The sequence below is a fragment of the Ambystoma mexicanum genome, chromosome 5p (assembly GCF_040938575.1).
Source record: "Ambystoma mexicanum isolate Mex_15411 chromosome 5p, UKY_AmexF1_1, whole genome shotgun sequence".
Classification (NCBI taxonomy): Eukaryota; Metazoa; Chordata; class Amphibia; order Caudata; family Ambystomatidae; genus Ambystoma; species Ambystoma mexicanum.
The window spans coordinates 1,047,523,789-1,047,550,615 of NC_090930.1; the positions used below are offsets into that span (position 1 = coordinate 1,047,523,789).

Genomic DNA, 26,827 nt, shown 5'->3' on the forward strand with positions numbered 1-26,827 from the left:
TGTATAGTGATGGGAGCTGCACAGGCCTTCTCTGAGAATACCTTCATGGCTCTGCCTTCAAGGTAGGAGGTAACCCAGGCAGTAGCTTCATGGGAGAATTGGGCTGAATTGATGAGTTGTCTGCAGAGTGCTGGGTGGTCCACCAGGTCAAACGTTGCAGATAGGTCGAGAAGGAGGAGAAGCGTAGGCCTTTCTTCATCCATTATTTCACCTAGTTGGTCTTAAGGTCCAGAACGGCGGTTGCGGTCCCGTGACCAGGGCGGAATCCTGATTGCCTCTTCCCTAGGATGTTGATAGATTCCAGGAAGAGTTTGATTTGATTGTATGCAGCTTTATCAAGTATTTTTAACAGAAAGGGCGCGGCGGTGATAGGTCTGTAGTTGTTTGGCGAGGCCAGGTCTGGGGATGGTTTCTTAAGGAGAGGGCCAACCTAAGCGTCCTTCAGGCATGATGGGACAATGCTGGAGGCGAAAGAGGCAATTATGAATGCTGTTAGGAAGGGTGCTAGGGTGTCTACGCAATCTTTGATGAGACTGGCCGGGCAGACATCACCCTTACAGTTGGATGGTTTTATGTTTTTTAGGATGGCGAGTACTTCTGTTTCAGACACTTCTCTGAAGGTGAAAAGCACCTTTCCTTCTGTGGATTGACGGTAGTCAGGTGGTAGAGTGGGCCGATCAGATTTGAGCAGGGCAGTGAAGTGGGATTTGATTTTACTCTGTAGGAGTTCAATTTTGTTGAGCATGGCCGTCTGAATGCTCGAGCACCAGGATTCATCTTTAACAAGATGTTGGGTGCTAGTGTCTGGGGTGGCTGGTTCCTTAAAAATGGCAAATAATTATTTCACTTCAGATTTGGCATTAGTAATTCTGGAGTTATAAGACGCGGATTTAGCCGCTGTGATGTCTTTTTTGTACTGGGTGGCAAGTTTCTTGTAAGCCAATAGGGTGATGTCCTGAGGGTTAACTTGCCAGTTGCTAACAGCTATGCGTTTGAGGGAGCGTAGTTATTTAAGTTGAGTCGTGAACCAGGAATTGGCGTCTAATTTTCTTTTAGCTTTCTTTTTTTCAAGAGGGGCAATAGCATTGATTACTTCTTTGATTGTCTGATTGTAGAGTTCTGCCAAGGCAATGGGGCCCTTAGAGAACGGGGGCTTGAGGGCAGAGATCTCTAGGAAGGGCAGGATATTGTTTTTTGTCAGTTTACGTGTGCTTCTAGCTAAAGCGGGTGGCGAGGGAGTGATACGTGTAGCAGTTTTAGGGGTGGCGGGGATGGAGAAGTGGAAAAGGTGGTGGTCTGTCCGGGGACAGAGGGTGTTGGAGCTGATGTCAGCATTGCAGTTGTGGTCCGGTACCCAGTCTAGGGTGCGTCCTTTGGAGTGAGTGGGGCTAGAGATTCGTTGTACGAATCCCAGGTCCTGAGGTGCTTTGGCCAGAGATTTTGCTTGTTTGTCCTTTGAGTCATTGAAGCCAAGGTTTAAGTCACCCAGTAGTAGGAATTTAATGGTATTTTTCAGGTTGTTGCCTAGTAGATGGAGAAGGTTTTACTGAAAGACAAGGAGAGGGCCGGTAGATAATGTGGAAGGCAATCATGCAGTTTGGCGAGAGGGATAGTTTCACGGTCAAGGCTTCCGCATTGTCCCATATTGGGGAATTAATTTGTCTGATTGAAAGGGAATCTTTAACTATGAGAGCCACTCCCCCTCCTTTAGAGAGCAGTCTGTACTGCCGGAGTAGGGTGTAACCTGGTGAGAGGGCTACGGAGATAGCTGGCCACATTGCTTCATGTAGCCAAGATTCTGTGATAGCGAGAGCATCAAGATCTAAGTTTGTGAGTAGGTCTCGGATCTCTAAGGCGTGTGCAGGGAGCGAGCATGCGTTTAAAAGGGCAAATTGGATGGGGATCAGCGTGGTGTTAGGTTTGGGCTTGGGTAATTTAGGCGGTGTGATGTGGTGTTCTTTGCTGGTGGTGCAGTTGACGAGGAGAGTGTGGTTAGTGTAGTGTAGGGTAGGTGTGCTGGGCTTATGTTTATTGGCGATGGTGAGATGTGCTGTCCGCAGGCCTATTAGGTAGTTCCTACTGGCGGTGGGTCTAGGGCGTGTAGGGTGCGCATTGCTCTCCATGTAATCGTTCAGCAGGGGAAGTTTATGAGCCATGTTGTCATTGGAGTGATGGTGGTGGGTACTTTATTAACGTGCAGCTTCATTTGGAAGCTGAGAAGGGCTGGAAGGAAGGGCATGGGCGGAGTTGGGTGGTATGCGGGCCATGGCTAGGTAAATGGTGAAACAGGGTCTGAGTGTTAGGATGCTGTGGGTGGTGCTAATAGATGGCTGGGGATAGGTATTGCTTTGTTAAGCTAATTAGCCTTAGGAGGGGTGTTTCGTGGGGTACCGTGTGCTATAAAAGGCAGGGGTAGGGCAGTATGCTGTGGTTGGTTGGGATTTAAGTTTCAAACATTACTTGGAGCTACTAGGCAGGGCACAGCAATCAATATGTATCTTGGCTAGGCAGGGTGCAACAATCAATATATATCTAAGCAAGGCAGGGTGTAACAATCAATATATATCTCAGTTAGGCAGGGTGCCACAATCAATATATATCTCAGTTAGGCAGGGTGCAACAATCAATATATATCTAAGCAAGGCAGGGTGCAACAATCAATATATATCTCAGTTAGGCAGGGTGCAACAATCAACATATATCTCAGTTAGGGGGGGGTGTGGCTAGGAAGCCATGTGAAAGGACGTGTCTGTACGGGGGCTCCCGAAGGTCCGTACATTATCTGACTGAAAACCGTGCAAGGACCGATGTAATTTGGCTGAGACTGATATGGCTGCGTACATGAATCTCAGGTGCACGTGTGGACACATTTCGATACGGGCCTGCACCGTGAAAGCGCAACAAGAAGCTAAGAGAAGACTTGGAGGCGAGAGTGCGATGAACGAGAAAATGGCCGCCGTCGCTTAACAAAGGAACAAAGGAGTGATTGATCTGGGCGCCTGACGATCGCACTGGAGCGTGGTGGTAGTGAAGGAGCATGACTCGGGTGCATCGTGGTTATTAAGGACATCCGGTCCCGCGAGGCCGACGGCGTGGACCTGGGAAGGGAGCAGGGCCTGGCCGAAGGTACTTTGTAACCGGACGTGCGGATAGCAGGGGAGCGTGCGGTGTGACCTGAAACTGTGCCCCTGACTCTTCATGGCCTAAAGTGCGCTTCAAAGGGTGAGACGCGACCTGGCCTAGCTAGGTAGTAGACAAGATGGCCGGGGGAGCCGGAGGACAAAGGAACTTTGTGTCGGAGATGTGGCGATAGTGAGGGGACACCCGAAGAGTGCACTGTGACACCCTGCCCCAGATCCGAGCGGGGATAGAAGGACGGGAGACATGTCTAATAAGCTCCTGAGAGCGAAGAACAAACAGCCCACGCTCGACGAATACGCTAAGACGCCTCCCGGCCCAGACGGAGCCAGAAGCAAAGATAAAACTCAGGCCAAGGAAATGGCCGACGGGGGTGCGAACCAGGAGGTCCTCGCTGCGATCGCGGACCTGAAAGCGACCTGGGAGACTAAGCTCCAGCTCGCTGTGGCTGAACTGAAGACCGCAATGGAACTCCAGGTTGGGGCGGTGCAGGAGGACGTGAACCTCCTAAGGCAGGACGTGCGTACTCTGGCAGAGCGCACGGAGACTTTGGAAAAAGAAATGGGCCCTACCGCGGCGGACTGCGCTGTGCATAAGCGTGAACTCCATGCCCTGGTGCAACGTGTGGGCAATTTAGAGAGTAGGGCGGAGGAGGCAGAAGGACGCGCCCGGAGGAACAACATCCGTATCGTGGGCCTGCCGGAAGGAAATGAGGGCCATAATCCAACAGAATTTATCGAGAACATGCTACTGCAGGAGATCACAGGAGGCACCCTGTCGCAGGGTTTTGCGGTGGAGAGAGCGCACAGGGCCTTAACTAGGAAGCCACCGCCGGGAAACCCGCCCAGGCCGGTGATTGCCAAGATCCTTAATTACCGGGACCGGGAAAGGATCCTTGAACACTTCCGCAAGGGAGGCACAATACAACGAGGAGCGGCGAACATAACTGCCTATCCTGATTATACCCTGCAGGTACAGCGCAGTCGTATGAACTTTGGATCGGTGAAGAGGAGATTGCGGGAAGCGGGGTTTAAATACATGTTGCTCTATCCGGCCAAACTGAAGGTTTTCTTTCAGAGCAAGCTGCTGTTCTTTGACACTGAGGAGGATGCCATGGAGTGGCTGGATGCGCAAAACTGCCCTCAGGAGCCAGATGTTCAGACGGCTGGCGAAAAAAAGACGAGATAAGTAACGCTGTAGGCCCGGTCGGGTTACGAACATTGGAACTTGAATATAGTCATTGAACTCGCTGGAGAACATGTGCGCGTCAGTGGTTATGAAACATGGTCCGTGAGCACGGACATGGTTGCGAGGGAGAGGAGCCTCCAGAGGCCGCTCTTTACACCCCTTTTTTGTGTTTAGTTTAGTCACTGTTAGTGGGGTGACACCCTGTCGGGTTCTCTATTTGGGTTTCCCAGAGAGGACCGAACACAGGGATGCCTGAGATCCAGGGATGGAGCTGGGCAGTTGTTTGGGTTAGGGGTTTGGGGTGTTTTAGTTTTTGTATGAGCCTGGGAGTGAAATCGGGATTGGGTGTCCGCAAAGTGGGGAGGGATTGCCTCGGATGGGGGGAGGAAACTACTGATAGGCCATGGGAGACCTCAGGATATTAACGTGGAACGTTAGAGGGCTTAACAGTTATCTGAAGCGAAATAAAGTCATGTTGTATCTTAAGAGGCAAAAGATAGACGTAGCCCTGCTACAGGAGACACATCTAAAGCGAGAGAAACTGGAGCTGGTAGGGAGGTAGTGGAATTGGAAGGGACAGTGGTAGGATCAACGTACTCCGCCTATGCCAGAGGAGTGCTGGTGTGCGTGGCGCCACATGTCCCATTTAAGCTAATTGAGGAGGTTGTGGAGGCGGATGGGAGGTTGGTTATGGTGAGGGGGCTGGTAGAGAACAAAGTAGTGTGCATTGTAAACACATATGCGCCTAACCAGGACACGGCGACATATTTTAGGACGCTGTGCACTAAGCTCAGTGTCGGGATGGGGGGTACGGTGATATGGGGTGGCGATTTTAATTGTGTGTTGAATCCCAGGGAGGATAGGTCGGATGACAAGATGGCTAAGCCCAGTCCGGCGGCCAAGGTATTGCAGACGCTGCTGGCGGATTTTGGCCTGGTAGATGTGTGGAGAGCGAAACACCCGGGCAGGAGGCGATACTCGCATTATTCGGCCCCGCATCTACTGCACACGAGGCTTGATTACTTTTTCGCCACGCCGGACATAGTCGCGGAGTGCGACCATATAGACTACAGGGCGAGAGTCCTCTCTGACCACTCGCCCCTGGTCATGCGATGGCAGCTGTATTCCCCACGAGCGCGTATACCAACATGGCGCCTCAGGGCGGAGGCGCTCAAGGACCCTGCCTTCAGAGAGGATATGAGGGAGGAGATAACTGCTTATTTTGAGGTGAACACAGGTAGCGTTAAGTCGGCGGGCACCTTATGGGAGGCCTTTAAGGTCGTAATGCGGGGGATCGCCATTGCGAAGTCTAAGGGATTGATGGGGGGAGTCCTGGCGGATCTGCATAGAGCTGAGACTGAGCTGGAGGAGGAGCTGGAAGGTGGTGGGATAGATGCAGAGGCGGTCTCCAAATTGCAACAGAAGTGTGCGGAACATTGGGACAGGCTCTGTAATCTGAACTATAGAAAGTATATTGAGAGACTGCATGCGGGGGGAGACAAAACGGGCCGACTCCTAGCTTGGCTGTACAAGAGCGAGACCCCACGATCCCCGATCAGATTGGTAATCAATGAAAAGGGTGAGGAGGTGGACAACCAAGAAGGCGTAAACAGGGCATTCGTGGAATACTATAAGGTCTTATACGAAGATTGTGAGGGGGGCAGCCAGGAGGAGATAGACAAAGTGCTGGAAGACGTAGGCTTGCCCAGGGTCAGTGACGAGGAGCGAGAGGAGCTGGATGCTCCAATCACCCTGGAAGAGTTGAAGGAGATTGTGAGGCAGTTACCCACTAGCAAGGCCCCAGGGGGGGGTTGGGTTCCCCAGTGAATTTTATAAAGTATATGCGGAGGAAGTGCTCCCGCCCATGCTGGAAATGCTCAACGAAGCGTACGAGGTGGGACGGCTGCCGGAGTCACTCAGGGAGGCGATTATAATACCGCTCCCCAAGCCAAATAAACCGGGACACGGTTGTGGCTCCTACAGGCCCCTGTCGATGCTGAACCAGGACAGCAAGATCCTGACAGCTGTCCTGGCTACTAGAATGCGGAGAGTGATCAGCAAGTTGATCCACCCTGACCAGACGGGCTATGTCCCAAACAGGAACATTACTCACAACCACAGACGCCTCCACAGGGTGGTCGAATGGGGATGTAGAGATGACGGTGAAATGGCGATAGTGGCATTGGACGCGGTTAAAGCGTTCGACTCTGTTCGGTGGCCGTGGCTGCTGGCGGCTCTGAGATGGTATGGGATGGGACCAGGTTACGTTAGGTGGGCCGAGATGCTATACAGTGCACCACTGGCCAGGGTCCGCACGGGTGCAGTGGTGTCAGAGAGATGGCAGTTGGGCAGAGGCACTAGGCAGGGGTGTCCCTGGTCCCCAATGTTGTACATCCTGGCCCTAGAACCCTTGGCAATTTACCTCCGGCAGCAATATGACCCGGTCGGCATCGATGTAGGAGGAGAGTGTCACCTTATATCCCTGTATGCAGATGATATGCTGCTATACCTAAGATATCCAGAAGAAAATTTGCAGTATGTCTTAGAGGTGATGGGGAGGTATGCCTGGTTGTCCGGTATAGCAGTAAACCCCCAGAAATCCACTCTATTTCCGCTGGGAGGCTATGTGGGGACTCCGGTGGAGAGGTTGCCAGTGTTGCAGATCCCGTGGGCGACGAGCTCCTTCCGATACTTGGGAATTGACGTGTATCACACGACTGAGGAAGAACACAAGCACAACACTGAACTTGCTGTGGGGAAGATCGAGAAATGCATGAGGTTCTGGGAAAGATTGCCATTAGCGATGATGGGCCGGGGAGCTATGCTTAAAATGGTGGTACTACCCAGGCTTTTGCATTATTTTTACAACATCCCTTACATGATTCCTAAGAAGTTTTTTGTGAGGCTACATAGTGTTTGCAGGGAATTCCTGTGGCACGGCACGCGTAACAGAGTCGCACTGTGGAAGCTGCAGAACTTCTACGAGAAGGGCGGAGTTAAACTGCCGAACTTTGAGGCATATTATGTGGCAGCGCAGCTGCAATATGTGTCCAGGTGGCTCTCTGACGACGAGACCCCTGAACACAGGCTGTTTGGGAGGGATTGTTCCCCTTTTTATCTGCGAGAGGTGATCTGGGTGACTAATGCATGCATGAGGGAGCGGCCTAGAATGCTAGCTTTGGGACGGAACATGTGGAGACGGGCCTGCCGGATGATGGGTAACCCTTTGCCGTGTGTGCCGCAGTTACCATTGGTCGCACTGGCGAAGGGAGACGGGCAGCTCAGAGCAATCATCCGGACATACTGGGAGTCAGTGGGGTTGGTCACCATGGGAGATATTTGGCAGGATGGGACCATCATGGAGTTCGAAGAACTAGAGGCAGGGTCGGGATTGCACAGGGGTCAATATGTGACATATCACAGGATAGTGCAGGAGATCCGGAGTAGGTGGCCTGAAACTACCTTGGCCGATGAACCGGACGCCACGGTGGAGATACTATACGACACATCGGAGGGCGGGCATGAGGTCTCTAGGTTGTATGAGATGTTGATGACAAAGGTTGGGAGTGATTTAGTGCACTTGAGACTGGAATGGGAAACGGAGATGGGGGCCCCGATGGCAGATGGGTTGTGGGAGCGTGCCCTGGGGTATCATAAAAAAGTATCGAGGAATGCCAGGTTTAAACAAATACAGCTTTATATAACGCACAGGGCATACATGACCCCCTTGAGAATATCCAAATTTCGGGACGTTGGACGCCAGGCGTGTCCCAAGTGTGACGAGGAGAATGCAGACATGATACACATGTTCTGGGCGTGCCCAGTAATTGCAGGCTACTGGGGTGAAGTGGCGCAGAAATTGGCAGGGAAGGGTATCACGCTCAAAGTGGATTCAGCCTGGGCCTGCTTACTGGGGGGATATCCCAGAGCGCGTAAACTCAGACATGTTGAGAAATTGAAAGATCTGGCTTATGTGCTTGCTAAACGTAGGATTGCAATGGGATGGAAGGAGTGTCATAAGCCACGAGTGGAGGTCTGGTGGAGGGATCTCCAAAAATGGGCGGAGGCCGAGACGGCGGTGTGGCGGGATACCAGTATTGCAGGGGAGGAGGAGGAAATGTGCTCCCTCGCGACATGGAAATTGATGATAGCCGAACTGTTTGGAACGGGGTCGACTTCAATTGAATCTGAGAGCAATGTCGCCCCTCTGTTCAAAGCGGATACCGATGGCGGACACCATACAGGCTCATAGGGGGGAGGGTGGGGTTTGCAGTGCTTTTGTTGTTAAATGTGTTTATTTATGTTCTGTTGTATTGTTGTTTGGTTTATATATAAAAATAAAAATATAAAAAAATATATATATCTCAGTTAGGCAGGGTGCAACAATCAATATTTTTGCAGTTAGGCAGGGTGCAACAATCAATATATATCTCAGTTAGGCAGGGTGCAACAATCAATATTTTAGCAGTTAGGCAGCGTGCAACAATTAATATATATCTCAGTTAGGCAGGGTGCAACAATCAATATTTTAGCAGTTAGGCAGCGTGCAACAATCAATATATATCTCAGTTAGGCAGGGTGCAACAATCAATATTTTTGCAGTTAGGCAGGGTGCAACAATCAATATATATATCTGCTAGGCAGGGTGCAACAATCAATATTTTTGCGGTTAGGCAGGGTGCAACAATTAATATATATCTCAGCTAGGCAGGGTGTAACAATCAATATTTTTGCAGTTAGGCAGGGTGCAACAATCAATATTTTTGCAGCTAGGCACGGTGCAACAATCAATATATATCTCCGCTAGGCAGGGTGCAACAATCAACTTTTTGCAGTTAGGCAGGGTGCAACAATCAATATATATCTCAGCTAGGCAGGGTGCAACAATCAATATGCATCTCAGCTAGGCAGGGGGCAAAATCAATATATTTGCAGTTAGGCAGGCTGCAAGAGTCAGTACATATCAAAGCTAGGCAGGGTGCAACCCTCAATATATCTATTAGATATTCAGGATGCAAACAGTCAATATTTGAGGCCGAGGGGCAGGGTGCAATAGTCCACAATGGCAACAGTCAGTATGGGAGCATATCACCTAGATACAGGCTTGTGTCAGGATGGTGGGGAAGGAGGGGAGAATGCCGCCGAATAGAACGATAAATGGGGTGAATAAGAAATGGGAAAGCCTTAGGAATGAGCAGGCGGATGGTAGAAGACGGTGATGTGAGCAAAGGTAGGAAGAACGTGCTTAGCGGATGCCAGATGCAGACCCCATACTTTTTAGGAGTTGCATTGCATCCTCGGTATCATGTAGAGGCTTGGCAGCGAGAGGGTGCAGCGAAGGTCGGATCACTTCAAGTATGAAAGGGTGCGGAGATTGGTGAGACACGTGGACCTGCGGTAGGACTGTTTCTCTGCAGTGCATGCGGGGTCAGGACGGTCCGGTCTGTCTGCGTAACAGTGTAGTCTGTTGTAGGCAATAGGTTTAGTATACGCCGCACCAGAGTGAGTGTGCACGGATGGCACGTAGTTTAGAAGGTGATGGTGGGAATGCTTAAAGAGGGTTGCCCAGCGACATGAAGGCGTGTGGAGACATACTTCAATGCGGACAGCCACAGACAGTGAGGGGCCTTGAGTGTGGGCCTTTGGTGGGGGGCTGGCATTCCCCTGCCGGCTCCCGATTGGTGCACTTAAAACAGTCAGATGCCCAATCACTGCAGCCGCATGCTGTGAGGAGCAAGTAGGGCAAGCCCCCTACTTTCCCTTCTCTTAAGAATGTCCCAGACTCCTTTCTTTCTTTATACTCAACTACCTTTTTGCCTTTCTCTACGCCATCCTCAGCATCTAGTAATAGTCATGTTCCTAAAAAGCCCTTTCTCCTTTGTATCCCCTTGAAGTGATGCTTCTGATTGGCTGTTTAGTCTCATCAGGGCTTCTCCAGCACCCTTTACTCCTGGTTCATATTCTTCCTGGGCCCCTCCCTGCTTTGCCGAGCTACTGGCTGGCAACTTTAACTCTCTTTCATTTGCTTCTACCTTTCCGGGTCTTAAATTCCCCTTCCACTTCTCTACTCCATTTCTGTTCTGTTCTCAAACTCCGCTCGAGGCTCCATTTTACTTTCTAACTCTTTTTCTGTTCCTTGCAGAGACTTCTTTTCACATCCCTTCCTTTTGCTCTCTCTCCATAGTCCCAACCTAATAGTGTTTAATGTTGGCACTGACGTCTCTTTGGAATGCTCCTTCTCTCCCCCTATTCTGGGTTCCATGTAATAATGTCCCCTCAAAAACATCGCCATGCGGAAAAATCGCTGGAAATTGGCCGTTTCTTGAGGGTACATTGTTACATGCAACATGCGGGGGCACCCCCGCAGCCCCCACTCCCTTTCTCCCTATATATATGGTGCCCCATATAATGTTGCCACTACCTTTTCCCGGTGACATTATAAACGGCTACCATATATATAGGGGTATTATTACCTGATGCCCTTTTCTGCTCTTTCCATTTTCTTCCTTTTCTTCCCTAGACTCTTCTAGGGACTTTTCCAAACTCTCTTCTCTTCCAATTTTTCTTTGGGTGGCCACTCCTTTCATTTAGACCTTTCTTGGGACCTCCCTTTTTGCTGTTGCTCCTCTCCTGCAGTTTTTTTTTGGAACCCAGCTCTATCTTTCTCCCAACTTCTCGCTCTCTCTCTCTCTCTCTCTCTCTCTCTCTCTCTCTCTCTCTCTCTCTCTCTCTCTCTCTCCCCGTCATCCCACCTGTGTGACCTTCCCGCTTTTCCCTCTGATTGCCTCCTGCCACTCACTCTGACTCCTGCTCCACACTTGCCTTCTCTAAATCTCTAGGATTTCTAAGGTGATTTGCCCCACCTGCTTGTGTGTGTTCCAATTCCTGCCAACCGCTGTATGTAGGGTTGAGGCTTGAGCTCATTTGAGGGCAGCCCACCATCTTAGATTCTGTTAACACTCTGTTCGTGAAAGGTTACACATACTTGAGCAATGTCATCTGTTCCATGTGCAGCACAGGTAACAATGCGGGTCCATGCGCTGTGGACATTCCTCTGCTCCTCGAGGGGAGCAACCATGCTCCTAATTCAGAAAGACTGGAGACTGTATTTGTTTGGAGAGGAAAGGTACATCCCTGGGAATCTGGTCGATTTCACACATTTCTGGGGATACTTTGCCTTGGGAAGTCATGTGATGGTTGTGCCCCTGGGTAGGAAGCAGGTGGTTCGAGGGTCCCGCCCTAAACCTCCTCTTATCCCAAATTCACAAATTGCACGATTGTACCTGGCCCTCGTGACAAGCTTAACTCTGATACCCCAGGCGCAGGCTGGGACTTCCTTACTGTGCCCTTTTCCCATTTAGCAGCCTTTTCAGGGAGGAGTTATTTTCACTGGGATCAAAGTAAGTGATTCTAATTTGGGCCTCAAAAGTCTGATCCAAATGTTGTTGCTGCCGCACACCTGGTGAGCATCCCTGACACCCTCCAACCATCCCAAGCTCGAACCCCGGACACGCCTGACACGCATTCAGTCCCATTCTGTAAAATGACACTTATCTCATTGGTGCTCGGTGGCAATGGCAAACAATCAAAGTCGGGTACTTTCCCACAGGTGATCAATTAAGTTGAAAGTCAGATACTTTTTACTTTACCCACCTCCAACAGAACCATGCGCTTAGACCTGTCAGAGTTAAACATGAATGCATTTTTCAGACGTCATCTTTCCAGCCCTCTTAATAGACCCTAAATGGCCAACTCCGTCCCTGCGAAGGGAAGGCCACCAGCTGCAATCGGTACCAGCGGCGGCCTCCCCACTCCTAATGCCTTTACCTTTTCCAGGCCTGTGGTGCCATCATGGATCTCGTCGGGAAGGATAATGATCATGCTGAGTTCCTTTCCAACATAGGGCAGGTCCAGGATCTTTAAGGGTACGCCCGCCAACTCCGCGTGGGCTATGTTGAACTTGGCATTCTTGAACATCATATGCACCGGCTTAGCCGCTGTCTAGGGGCGTGTAAAAAAAAGAAAAAAGCAGACCATGGTTTAGATGCTATGCGATGAATGAAATGTGTTACAAAATCACTGAAACTAAGCTCACCTGAGAAAGAGATCAATTTGGCCAATGATACAAAACAATCAAGGACACATATGTTTCTATGAAGAACTAAAATGTCAATGCATGTCTAAAATTCCAATAGTAGCCTGACACTCCTACATCTACTGGCAGGGTAAAAAAAACATAGACATGTTTCATATATGGTGAAAACCGAACTGAAGCTGCCAACGGGACATCACCTTTCTCACTTTCCTACTCCCTCTTCACCCGATTAACTCCCCCCCCCACATGCCTTCTTGTTTGCAGAGCCGCCTGAGCGCTTGGGACCAATTCCATTCGTGACGGTCTGCGGTAGACAAGTTGCTCGCTCTGGCTACAACATCTACTGGTTAACATTGAAGCGTGAACAGCACTGACCCTTTGGTGCATGTTTGATGCTGACTACATGAAAACCAAACCAAAACCTGTACACAATGCATTTTGTCTTTTATTCTATTTTCCCTATTTCCAAATACCAACAATGCACAGGTTACTTCCTGCACAGAATTTCTTTTCATTCCATACTTTTTATTTGATAACATGTCTGTCACCTGCTCCAATTCTTGTTTGAACACCTGCTAAGTTAGCCAGATATCCTGACAGTTCGGATCACCTCAACAAGCTTTGTGCTTCGTTGGTGGCGTTCTTGTTTTTTGCAGGTCTTGGTTCATTGTTGATCTCCAGACCCCTTGCTGGCCTGCTTTCTGGAGTGATTCTAGTCTGCTCGGGTGCTGTGTTTCATCTGTATTAACTCTGCTTTACCAATTGTGCCTGCTAGTTTCTGAACCTTGGCCCTTTTGTTGCGGAGCAGGACATTTCGGCACTGCCAGGTCGGCGTGGGCCCATTTGGTGCAGATGTTTCGACGCAGGAGCCGGGTTGGCAGGCCCTGTTCAGCGTGGCCAGTTCAGCGCAATCTTCATTAACACCGTACATTTAACATTGCAATTTGAATCAAATAAAATAATAAATGTACAGCTAGGGCAGTCACGAACCCTAGCCCGGAGAGCTGCATGACTGAACAGTTAACCACAAGGCCATAGAGATCTGATTGGTTTTATATGCACCAGTTACTTATATTAAGCGTTATGAGCGTAACTTATTCTTAATGACCTACGTCAATATAAGTGACCGGGGCATTTGAACATTTTAAGATTTCTCTAGCCTAGTGGTAATCTCTGCGGTCTTGAAACCCTGCAGGACCGGGTTCGAGACTGCATCAATTCTTTAAGTTTTTATTTTATTAACAAATTGTACTGCTGCGCCAAAACATGCTGGTGCCAAACATCACCGCACCGGACTGGTCGCGCCTAGCAGGCCGCGAAAAACCAGCCTGCGCCGAACTGGCCACGCTGAAATGGGGTGTACTGTTTTTGTTGATCTGATTTACGACATAGATACCTTAGGTGCCAACTAGTGTTTGACTGTAGGCTTGTTTTGCTGGACTGATTCTGTCTCACCTGTGTCTTACTGCCCACCTGGTAAATGGGCCATCTGCCAATTTTCTGGATGGACCTTGTTTCGTTAGGCTCTGCTTTGGCTCATGGGTGGTTCTATCATCTTCCATATTAATGCTTCCTCGTTCCTTTGTTACCTGCTCTCTAATCTATGACCTCACCTTTTCCTTTATCCCTACTTTTTCTGATCCAGGTTTTGTCCACTTTTCCCCCCAAACCTGAAGATATGGTTCTCCTGATTGAATATGTTTCTTTGTCCTCAGGTTGTCTGGCTTGTAGACTTCAGTTCTTCGACCTCAATTTGTCTGGGTATTTGGAAATTCTTGCTTTTCATGGTCTATTGGGGGTTCTGTTACTTCTACCCTCATTGTAGCCAGGAGCCCTGTGGTATCAGCAAGTTAATTATCCACCATTTTTGGTTCTGTCCACCTGTTGAAGTATATTCTGTGATTGTTCCTATCTGCTCTTTTCTGATTATCATTGTATTTGACGGAGTCCCCTGTTTGTCCGTGGAGGTGGATGCTCGAGTAGCCAAGGGGGCAGCGTGCTATGTTTGAGGCCAGTTTTGGGAGGATCTTCCGGCTACCCCAATCATGCTACCAAGAAGAGCTTGCTGCATTAGAACACAACATGCTGATGTCCTTGAAGGGGATCCAACCTACTGGAATCAGGTATAACAGAATTACAGAAGACTTAAGTGAAAGGGAGTGCCCGGATATACCAGTGAAGCTCGATAATCCCAAATCAGTTAGTGAGTGCTGCGGCACTGAGAAAGCCACACAAATGTCAGAACTTGCATGCAGGGACCCACCAGCAGGTTAGAGAGAAAGGCAGAGAGCATTCTGCTATGCAAAAATGGCTGTCCCACAAATGTGTTGTATCCTGATTCAAGATGGCAGCTTGCTGTTACGTTAGTTCGCTCCACAGTACCTGGGAAAGCAGAGCCAGAGCCTTTTAGGTGGACAAACCATGGGTGCTGCCAGAGATTATCCAATCAAAAAGTAACACATAAGAATTCACTACTGAAACCGATTGAGCACAGTGGATTGCATGGGTTGGGACCTAGAAACACTATAAAAGGGAAACAGGAATTCACATTGGTGTGGGCGGAGAAAGAGAAGGAATTTGGAGAAGGCTGGAGAAGAAAGTTAACAAAACAAGAGGAGGAGGCAGCAGAGGAGGAGGTAACGGTAACCTCCACCAAGACCCCGATGAGAGAGGGTGTCCTATAAAGACACCCGAGGCGGAACGCTCTCTAGAGTGATAAACTGGGTGCATGCTCGGTCGACCTAAAGTCTGCCCTGTCTGTCTGCCTGCCTTGGCCCAGTCTTCCCTTCCTTTGGGTTTTCTCCCTTTTATGTGGCTCTTCTGGAACGAGCAGCAACAGTTTTGTAAAAATTTTCTAAAGCAATTATAAACAAAGTAAATAAATAAAAAAGAAAAATAAGGGGAAAAGAGAAAAGAGGAAGTACATCAGGAGTTGGAGAGAGGATGAGGAGTGTGAGAAGAGGCGAGTGAAGGAGAGGAGACCATCTGGAGTTGAAGCAGGGAGAAGGGCGAGAACAGAGGAGAGCAGGAGAAATTAAACATGAAGACTTGAAGAGAGAACGAAGGTGAAAAGAAAGGAGAGGAGGAAGAATCTTAGGATAGGCAAGAAACAATTTGAGGCAAATATAGGAGGAGAGTGAGTGAAGATAGAGTGCTCAGTTATACTCCAAGGGAGTAAAAGTGATAGTGGGGAGAGAGCTGGACCCTGAGACTGACCATAGGAACCCTGGTCAGGGAGGAGGAACAGGATCATGGTGGAGCATCGAAGAGGTGAAGGTGAAGTCAGTGGACAGAGAGCAGGAGGAGAAGGGAATCTGGAAACGTCCCATAGGTAAGAGCATGCAGTAGAGCATTGACGGGGGTGGAGGGGATAGAGATTTGGCTGGTGGGCCAGAGAATCAAGACCCCAGGAAAGGAGTCCAGCAAACAAGCACCTCTCCAGACTCAGGAGGCCTCCCCTCGGTCCTCATGAAGCCTCCGTAAATGACCAAGAATGCAGGAAGTTGAAGAGAATCATTCCTTAGAAGATTGTGGGTGACGGGCAGAGACAGAGAGAGACCCAGAAATGTGAGAGACTGTTGTCTTAAATTATTTTGAGTTTGTGTCAGCAAACCTATGTCCAAACCCCGGGTCAGATGTAACAGGCAGTTTTCTGCAAGCTACATGATAATAAAGTGAGTGGAATGTTCACAAAGTGCCTCCTCAATGTTCCCTTGGCCAGGCTTCTAGGAATTATGCTTGCCTTGGAAGACATGCAGATGGGCACAGTAATGTTTTTGCCGGACAGGCTGTGGCCGATACCTAAGATGGTGAAGGCCCTACAAGGCTTCCTGTGCACTTGCAGTGATTTCCTGGTTTACCGGAAGCACATATACACTTTAATTCAAATAACACACTGCAGAGAACTCAAAGCCAATTCCATATCAGAATGACTTGCTATATTACAGGGATAAGTTATTGCTGCCAAATTCAATATCCTAGATTCAAGCTAGAGGGCAAAACATTCTCAAACCGCTACACAAGTGGTGTTTGTGAACACTTATGAAACAGTGCAACCACGGGTGCCTCTGCACTCAAAGCAAGAACATTACCGGAAAAAGTATGGTTGCCCTTCATCGCATGCACATTCCTCTACCCGGAAACCATGGATGCAACACAATCCTGGTCATCATTGATTCTTTTACTATGGCCCATTTCAGCTCTTGTGTCTATAGAAGCCCAGCTAGCAACAAAGATTTTTCATTAAATGTTCTGGGCCCAGGCATGGATTGCGATATAGGACATGGGTCCATTAGACTGCATCCATAAATGCTTTCAGAAATTGTACCAACCAAGGTAATGCTTGTGCAAGAGCAGAAAACAATGCAGACACTGCAGCGGGCACAACGGTTGGCCTGTGAATATTTGCTCACTGCTCAAGATGCCTATTGTGACTTTTACAGATATGCTGCTAGTGAGTGGGTCTGATTTTCTGAATGCTACCGCAATTTCACCACAACCCAGAAACTGCTGCCTCAACTTGTAAGTTTACATTTCATAGTTCATTTGATCAAACTGATTTCCATTCAGCTCCATTTTAAACGCTGGAAAAACCTTCGTGTGTTCCATACTTACCTATTACAGGCTAGCTGAGAGACAGGACACCCATCTCCTAACAAGTCCTCCGCCCATCATTGTCCATGGACAGGAAGAATACAAGGTTTGTGGGATTGTGGATTCTTGTGTTTCACATGGTAAATTGGATTTTCTCTGATCTATGCTGGAGACCAAAGCTCCCGCTTCCAAACCTCACGTTTTCACGTTTTTAACCACTCCCCACCTTACCTTTTGGTAGGGATGGGGGGGAGAGGATGGTGGGTGGGGGGTTCAGGGAGCACTGTCTTCCCCCACCTCCCAGTACATCTTTTGGCCACAATCTCCAATGCATAAGTTTACATGTGTTAATGTTACCAAATTGCATTTAAGGAATATGTTTGCAAAAATGCAATTTGGTAACATAGTGTTGGTATAATGGCATCTCTATATTATCTCATGGATTCAGTGGGCTGCGGCTCAGATGGACGACTCTGGGAGGTTGCTGGGAATGTCCAAACCCTGGGCTTAGTGGCTTGTTTGGTTATATGTGAAAATCACACCAACCGTCTTTAACAAGCCGCTGTTACAGTTGTAATAAATATTGCTCATCACATCACAACGTGGCGATACCCTACAGACTTACCTACATAAATGGGCTTTATATGGCCTCGCAGGGGCATCTTGTGGATTTTTTGTAATGCTAATGCGTGTCTTCATTTTTGTTTTGGACTCGTTTCACTTCTTTTTCCCTTCCAAACCGTGCCCTAAAGTGTATCTTCAACGGGTGGGGGTCCCCCCAGTCCTCCATCTCTGATTGACCGCTGATGCCTCCCTTATTCTCTCATATATTATCTTTTTTTAACTGCACCCATTTTATTTCCAATTACTTTTCTAACCTGGAATACTATATTGTTGCCTACGTTTCGTTATTTTTTCATCCTGTCATTATCTTTTGCCCTCTTTATTTTGGCATTTTGGTATTTGTACCCCTTTATGTATTGCATCTTCATTTTTTCTGGCAATGTAATCACTGATTACTGCTTGTTTAGCTTGGCGGTTTCCTGATCACCCTTGTTCTGAGCGGGCTTTGTAAGGGGGTACTGTCTTGCCCCCAGCACACCCATCCTGCATCTGCCACGTGGTCTGCAAGGCAGACGCTTTCATGTACTACCCTGACATACTCTTCTGTACACCTAAATGTGGTGCATTTTCAATAGAAATTACCTTGTCACTTTGGTATCAGTTTTCTGCCCCTATCTTTTTCTGGGCACAGTACCTATAGGCAATGGCTCTGAGCTTTAAGGAGCTATTCTGCTACTGTTTTCCAAAGGCATTACACAATTGGGTATAGCAAATTCGTCCTTCCCTCTCTAAAAGAGTGGAGAGACTTGAGAGAGCATGCACACTACAAAACATTTCTTTTCAGGACTTTCAGGCCCATTCAACAGAAGGTAACTCAAGGCTTGAATGACAAAGGGGACAATGTCAGGCGTAAGGCAGTCCTGCCCTTCAAACAGTCTCTAGTGTAGTAGCGATTTGAGCAAATAACCAGGGCTTCAGAAAGGCAGAGCGCTGCAATTGTCAGATGTTTAAAGTTAAAGACCTTGAGCTAAGCATTAAAAAGTAAAATCTATATACTTTGAGATTTCAAACCTTAAACAGGGTCAGTGGTATGTTATGTTTTGATTTTATAGAGCACATTTGACCACAAAAAGTATTAGTAGTAGGGCTGTTTACTATAAAAATATTTAAAGTAAGTAGAACAAAGGCATGTTTTAAAGCGTTTTTAAAACTTCCGAATTGTTCCAGCTCTCTAAGGGCAATGAGAAAGACATACCCTAGCTGCAGGGCTGGGTAGCAAAATGAATATGACCACCCGCCTATGACTAAGTATCAATTGCTAGATTTTTGCGGGCAGGTCAGATTGTTGTTTGCCATTTCATTTTGAATAAACAAAGGTCCCTGCTCGTTAATATTTTGGGACACTATGTAGGGTTTTACTAAATGTACAGACGTGCAGGTAAAAATGTTTTTTAATTGGAGGTAATTCCATATTCCATCTCACCATACTGGAGTACTGTGAATTTAGGCGGTAAGGTGGATGACATACTTTTTAGCAAAAAGCAGGAGGTAGGTCATCCACTTTACCCCCAAAAATCACATCTATTACCACAGCGGAATCACTGATTACCAAAAAATCCCCATAGATTCGTAGACACTTTATGAATGGGGGCTAACACCACCATGCCACCACTCGTAATCAAGTGGTAAATCCATGGGACTGAGTGGCGGTAACAGTCAACAACTTTGGCAGTAATTCCATGGATTTAGTGCTGAATTACTACCATACATGTAAGATAGCGCCAAGTGCTTTAAATTCAAAACTTAGATACACTGGTAGCCAGTGCACGTCCTTCAAAGCCAGAAAAATATGTCTGCTGTGTCTACATTTAAACCATGTCAGGCTGCGGCATTCTGTGGATGTTGCTGTCTCGCATTACATAGGCGGGCAGGCGAAGATTTAAATATTTGCATTGTTCAACTCAGACAGAAGAACCCACGCAACAACTGATGGTGTCATGTTTAATCGGGCCACAAACGAGAAGACGTGGATCAGTGGAGTAACTGATACTACCTGGGTATTCAATGACTGTCCCAATCGCAGAAACCTCTGAGCTTCCCTATCTTCTACATCGATGATGGACACTTTCTCAGCTTGCTTTGTGTATATGTAGTTTGCTAGAGATGTCTATCGGGTGCAAACAGTCAAACTTGTTCTTGGTAGACTGAGTTTAAATAGGTTGGAGTGAATCCGTTGATTGATGGCTAGCAAGCAGGATCAAAATGTCAAAAGACAAGGTTGAGAATTTGAAAGCTTTAAAAACGATTTCGTATCTCTCACATTGTTATAATATTAGACACTAAACCTTTTTATTAATGAGAAAGGAGGATGAATATCTAGATTTAAAAAGAGTGGGGAGCGTGAAGAACTTTGAATCATGGCGTAAATATGAGGACGAGAAGGGAGGTAGGGATAGGGCTGCTGATCTTTTGTACAGGAAAGAGACAATCCACTGCTGAACTGTATAGGAATGTCATCGTCCTTCGGACGAGCCAATAAGAAAGCACAGCCCTCCGCGTCAAATTCTGCAGGCGGGTCAAGCACTTGCAAGGCTGCTGTCATGTGATCTACGCCAGCTTGACCGCACAGATCATCCAGTGTTAACATCAAGACACATTCTGTCTCATGGTCAGGCCAAAATCAGGTCTGTTTTACCGCAGGAACATATTAGTTCTCAACATATTAGTGGATTTGAACAACAACCGCCTGTCCGAACAGCTTAGCCACAAAGGGCAGATGTGATGTGGCTCTGTAGTTGGCGAGATCATGTATGTGTGCATCAGAAATCAAGTTTTTTTTTAGGCTATGCGGTTTAATCACGGAACATAATGACCAATAAATACATTCATGTAGCACTGTAGTCAGGGGTTCTATCGGTTAAAGCTCTTTAAAATAATTTTTCAGACATGCATCTAACCTCGACCCTGAATTTTTACTGCTCGCCATAAATTTACAATTGTCTTCATCAGACAGTGGGGCGAAGTCTGCAAAGTTCAAATACATGAAATTCGCACTACTCTCTTTAAAGTCTACAAGGTCAGCACCCTTCATTTGTGTTTTAATTCCCACATAAATTATCTGCAGTTTCTGAATGAAACATTTTAGAACAAATATTGGGATGGAAAGATATTTGTCTCGAGAGGATAGCTCAGCGTCAACATGGAGCCACACAGGTTTGATCCCCGGGTCCGTGCTTAGAAACCTCTGGGTATTAAGCGCGTTATAAATAACCTATCATATCATATCATTGGTAGATATTGGGAACAGGGTGCTTACTTCCTGAATTATTTTAAGCAATTAATTTTGTAAATTATAAGCTCAGACGATTTTTATCAACAACATTTTTAAGAATCACAGGTTTCCTATGTGTATCAATTTGCAGGAGATAGTCTTTGCGATCCGTTTCCAGGTAGTTTAATATCCATGCACTTTCAGCTTTCATCTTTTTTCTGCTTTTATTCAAGCAGGTCCTGTGTCAACTATTTGGAGGTGCCTAAGTTGTAATGCTTTCATATGCAATTAAGAGGTTTTAGCAGGAATTAGGCCAGAGCTCAAGTGCATCATGTGTGTCTGCATTGTTATTTTCAGACCTCCAGTTTATTGACGGACAACGATTTATGGAACATGATTTATGGAAAATGATGTATATCCACAATATTATTTATCGTCATAGCAAGTAGGTTTTTCCACACTCTGATTTTTGCAGGTATCAAGAGAAGTGTGGTATATGCCCTGTTATTTGGACCTAGAAGATGAAAAGGAGCAGCTGAATAATCAGACCTTCCTAATTACCGGGGAGAATCTAAAACAAACTTGTCATCGCGCGACAGGATGGCATCCCGTACATGTCCTTTACTATGTGTGGCATTAACTACGAAATTGCTTGAACAGTCAGGACGGCAAGCTATCCATTAGACCTTTTGATCCCGTAGATCGTACCCAAGTGTTCACATCACCCAATATCACGCAATATTTAAAGATGAGAGAAATGTAGGCAAAGGTTGGATACAAAGTCAGCAAAAGCTTCCAGAAAGGCATTGCATGTTTATGGTGGGCAATAAGAAAGTGCAATTGTATATGTAATGTTTTGTGAAATTAGATATTGAAAACCATGGATTCCCATCCTGGTGCCAACAAATGGGGTAGTTCTTATGCTACCGACATATCTTTATATATTAGGGCCAAACCACCACACTTTCCATGAGGAATACAGAGCAGTATATATAGGCCATGGGTGTAAGGACCTCCAGGATAGGTGTGCTGAACACTGAGAGCCATGCCTCTGATAAAATGAATGTCACAGTTAAACTCTAAGAACAAATCATCAATGTCTGATTTATTGTGGCCTGCCAGGCATGAATTAATGAGCATATATTGAATTTGTGGGGTCAGCAGAGTATATTGTAGTCATCAGTGGAATGGAAATCGATTTTTGTAAGGCAGCAATATGGGAGTGGGGTTGTTATTTTGTATGTTTACTTCCTGAATAAGACTTTTAACAGGGTCATTCAACTGATATTCTCATATCCTCCTGCCATGGGCCCCAGTTCTTTCCTAGGGGTTGCTGGTGGAAAACCTTTGGCTCCGGCTTTCCAATCCCCCCAAAGAGTTGATAGGGGCTTCTGTGCCCTTCTGGTCAGTCTTCCTCCTCTGAGGTTTCCAGGGCTTTAACAGATCTCCACCCCTCTCCTTTCAGTCTCTCCAGGCTGGCAATGCCTTCCTTTCACACACTTAAGATACCGGACCAACATGCTTGCTTATGTTGTAGAGAGAACAACTCACATTTTCCTGCATGACCCTCCAACCAATACTAAGCAACCCATTTATGATGGACTCTCCCTAGATGGAGGTGGTGAGCCGCCTGTCTAGGGTTAGTGGACAGTGAAGAGACTGACCCTCGGGCTGTGGCTGAAAAAGTCCAAAGATGACAGTGTCAATGTAAAATTGGATTACAATTCCAGAAAACAAACAAAGTGCCCGGATCATTAGTCTAAGTAGTAGATAAACTATTTTAATGCTCCTACTTATTAGCCTAAAAACGGACATTTTAAATCAATGTTTTATCAAGGGTATCAAGTTGTTAAATGGGCATCTTACTACGTATCTGGTCGACAGGTTTCAGTGGGTTGTCTTGTTGTTCACCCTTTCTTCAGGACCCATAAGTAGTTAGTACAACTTTAAATTAAGTATACCACCCAGCTGGTCTGTAGTTCAAAGGCTTGTGCCATCAAGTCTCATTATGTTCCTTGTGTAATTGCAAGAGCGTTGACACCCAACTGCTTGCAGCTCTGCTTATTTTTGTATGGAAGGGACAGCCATCTCAACTCAGGCTGCTTAAATACACTTCGTTGTCATTCTGCAATGTCCTACTGTGGTGTAGCTAGCACCGATGCTTGGTGCCGTGCCAATTCACTGGCTTGCTAGAGGCAGCAGCCTACACTTTTATCAATGTAGTCGTCCAGGCAGCAGCCTCCTCTTTTATCAAGGAGCAGCAGGTATATCTGCTTCATCCCGGTCCAAGACAAACAATGAGAACTTGTGCCTCTTTTTATGGATGGGGTGAGGCTAGTTGTCAGGCAATGGTAGAAAAGGAACTGGCCCTTATACTGTCTGGTTAGTTGTACAGAAATGGAGGCAGGAGCAAAGGTTTCAAGAGATGGGGTCTCATCTCAAGTCTCTCTTTGTTTCGCAAGGAGTCTGCAGTTTGTCCCTTAGATGTAGTATGGTTGTATTAACACACTCTGTCCATGCTCCTGCGCTGGCCACCTGAAGTCTGCCATCACCGATGCAAGGGTCTGAATTTGGGTTTCTAAAGTCCCTGGGAAAACACTAGGAATTAGTTTGTTAAGGATGACTTGTCAGTCTACTGTGGTTCCTTTCTATTTTCTCTGCTCTGCTCCTTATTTTCATTATCCGTTCTCAAATTCCAGTTCAGGTTTTCTTCTTGGTGAACAGATGCATTTTTGGGAGAAATGGACTGACCAGGGGTTTGTGAGTGGGGGTTAGGATGCAAATTTGGGTTTTTTGGTAAACTCATAACAGATGAGCTTTCTGGTCCAGGGTATGGGATTGTTAGAATATTGAATTTCGGGAGCTGTTATGTCCAGGGTATGGGAGTGTGAGAATATTGAATTTCAGGAGCTGTCATTCACAATGATAGTAGGTTTTGTGAAATTATTTGATGACGTGTTTTATAGACTCTGGATTACAAGTGGGGAGAGGGTGCTCTTCTGGCATTTAGAATTTCCTGGCAAGTTTTCCCCCTTTGAATCTGGTTAATATATTTTAGAATCTGCTCCAGGTTTTGTAACTGAAAATGGTATGCATTAAAGGTGATGCGGCTTTCAAGTCTCCTTTCCGGTCTAGAGGTGACCTTTGACTTGGAACAAGTTAGGACTATTGATGCAGGCCTTGCAGGGAATAGAAAAGAGAAATGGGAAACCCCTCAGTCCGCATCCAGAGCACACTTCACAGAGGGGGTCGGCTATACTGGTCCTCAAAGTACCTCCAACCTCACTATGTAGGTTCATGTGATGGTTGAACTCAGCCCAGTCCTCACACAGTAGATACAAAACAGTGAGTCATGGCATGTGTGCAGTGAAGGGTGCAGGAGTCATGGAACCATCTGGGTTGCTGCAGCTTTCATGCATGAAGTAGCTCCAGGGTAATCTCAGATATGCACTCGTTCACATGCCGGTAATCAGCAATGGTAGACACTGTTCCATCATTGATTTCTATTTATCGTGGCTGTTGAACAAACACTGGCACAATTCGCAGGGTGGATGTCTGTTATTGGTGCAGGGATAACGCATCCATGCAGAAATGCACTATATGGCTGACAGGGATAACAGAACCACGTAGAAATGCACTATATATGCCTATATTTACCTTGCACTGGCGCAGCTATTACCCATCAAGCAAAGAAATGCAATGCGCAAATGCTGAGAAAAACTCTGTAAACGTAGTGTGCATTTCTTCTCCATCTGCACATACTGGAACAGAATCCTAAATGTTTTTACTTAAAAACACAAATGTAACTTTTTGACACCTCTTTTTCAATTTACTGGTTTACAGTGTGAAATCTTATAAAAACAAATAGCTCTCATATTTGTGTATTGTTGCAAAATAGGATTACAATTAGATCCAATTGCAAAACTTTTCAATTGGCAAACATGATAATTGCTCTTCTTCTGAATGAGAAAATGCAAACAAATATCTGTTATGATATTCAGTAGAAAACACACACGCCCCCCATGATCTGAAGCCCCTATCAAGAATTTTTTACTTTATCATATCTAATTAAGGCGCACACAGAAGCTGCGAGTATGCAATGTTTACTGGCGCGACCAAATTAGCATGTTCAGGCATTTCAAGGAGATGCTCAAAAAGATTTCATGTGACCCCCAATGTCATTGGTAGACTCTTTTAATGGAGTTTTCTTCTTACAATTTAAGTCATATTCTACTTAGTAATATTCAAAATGGAAGACCAATGCATCCCGAGAAGCCTGGATATCTCCCGATTTCAAACCAAGAAACCAACTACGTACCAAGAAAAGAGATCAACTTTCCACCTGACTCCAGACTGGCCAAATGCATCCTGCAATTTAAAAAAGGGCTGAAGACCCATCTCTTCAAAGAACATCTCATGGGCCAAAGATCTGCGGAAACTTGCAGACGCATAGTATGAACCCTTCACCTCAGCAATTTCCACCCCCTTCCCCTCTCCATAACCTTTGAACTGTGGCTTTAGGATTCTTTGCTTTCTATTAAGACATCCTTGTGTACAGTGCTCAGTGTAAGGAAGGCATGGTATCATCAGTAAGACAGACACAAGTGACCACAGTTCAAGGGTGTTTATTGAACTTTCACAAAGTCTGATGAACGCCTATCCAAACCTAAATATACAGATGGGAGCAAGATACGGCCATCAAATAATAACAATGCAGTCTTAGTGGAGTCTTGTCAAAATAAAAGGGGCCTATACTAAAAAAAAATGATTGCCAATACTTACCACTAATTTACAAGTAGTTCGGGTAGTGTTCATGAAAAAGAAAGAAGTGTTAAAAAATGATATGTCAGGATGTTCGGGCCGTTGGCCTGCCTTCACCACGTTTTTAGTGTGGGGCAAGGTGGTTCACTCGAGCAAAGCACACACTCTGGCTTCTACGGCACGAGGATACAGTTCCATTACCAACATCAGGACCTTCTGTGTCCAAGTCTCTTTGCTTCTTAAAGGTCTCTTGATTGAGAGGGGTTGATGTACAAAAACAAGATGCAAAAGTTATTTTCTTCTTACAATTATTCAATTTGGGTGTTCACCCTGGATCACCCTCAGCCAGGCTCAGATCCCTTTCTTTTACCAAATTTGTCTCCCTCAGCTGGGCTCGGACCAATTGCAGTGTACATTAAACTGTCGAAGACTTTTGAATGTGCACAGGGTTTAGCTTGACCCATTGCAGGACCACTTCGATCTCACACTTAGCATCAGTTGGATACCTTACAGAGACTTTCAAATGAGCAACGATATGACGCCGGACCATTCTGTCTACGGTATCTTTTCTTGGCCTCCCAAAGTTCAGTCACTCCTTCGGTTTCCAATTATATTGCGTAGCTCGTCACATACGTCTCAGACACTGTTCTCTTTAGATTTCCTCATACAATGTTGCCACTTGAAACCTTGATTCAAACACAGGCTGGCTTGGTATCAGTCTCTCAGACTCACTGGCTTTGCTGTCTTTTCTGACGCTGCTTTGTTGTAGGAGCCAAGGACAGTACCATGGTGGGAATCGCTCCCCCCTGCCTTGGTTATCGATACGGAAGAGCCCGGGTACCTCCGACACACCGTGCAGGTTTGATCAGCTTTAATTCCTGGTCTTAGGTTTCCTACTTTCCAAGGTTCACAAAAGTAATGGTCTTTAAAGGTCAAGGGCACTTCCCTCCTTGCAACCCTCTCTGGTCTCGCCGTCTTTCTCCCCGTATTGAACTGCATTCTTGGAACTGCTGTTTCCTCATGTGCTTTGTCTCGCTCCGAGTGTGCTTTCATGCTCCGCCTTTTATCTGTGTGGGGAAGGGTGATGGAAGTCAGGTATGTTTAATGATCAGTACTTGCCTGACCTTGCCTGACCATTGTATTGGGACGTGTGAGGAAAAAGGCTCTGGTGTTAGTCTGTTGTCGCTCGTGGTGAGCTGTCCGTGAGAAAGTGTTTG

The 26,827-nt window shown here is 46.6% G+C and overlaps 1 protein-coding gene across 4 annotated transcripts in view; it reads right to left on the bottom strand.

Moving 5' to 3' along the window:
* Positions 1-26,827, bottom strand: part of LOC138481404 (leukocyte elastase inhibitor-like) — a 459,314-nt gene that overhangs the window by 118,158 nt on the left and 314,329 nt on the right. For all 4 annotated transcript variants that reach the window (XM_069613538.1, XM_069613541.1, XM_069613539.1 and 1 more), the window contains one exon: positions 12,154-12,327. In XM_069613538.1, coding sequence (XP_069469639.1) covers positions 12,154-12,327 — 174 coding nt within the window. The remainder of the gene's footprint in view (positions 1-12,153; positions 12,328-26,827) is intronic.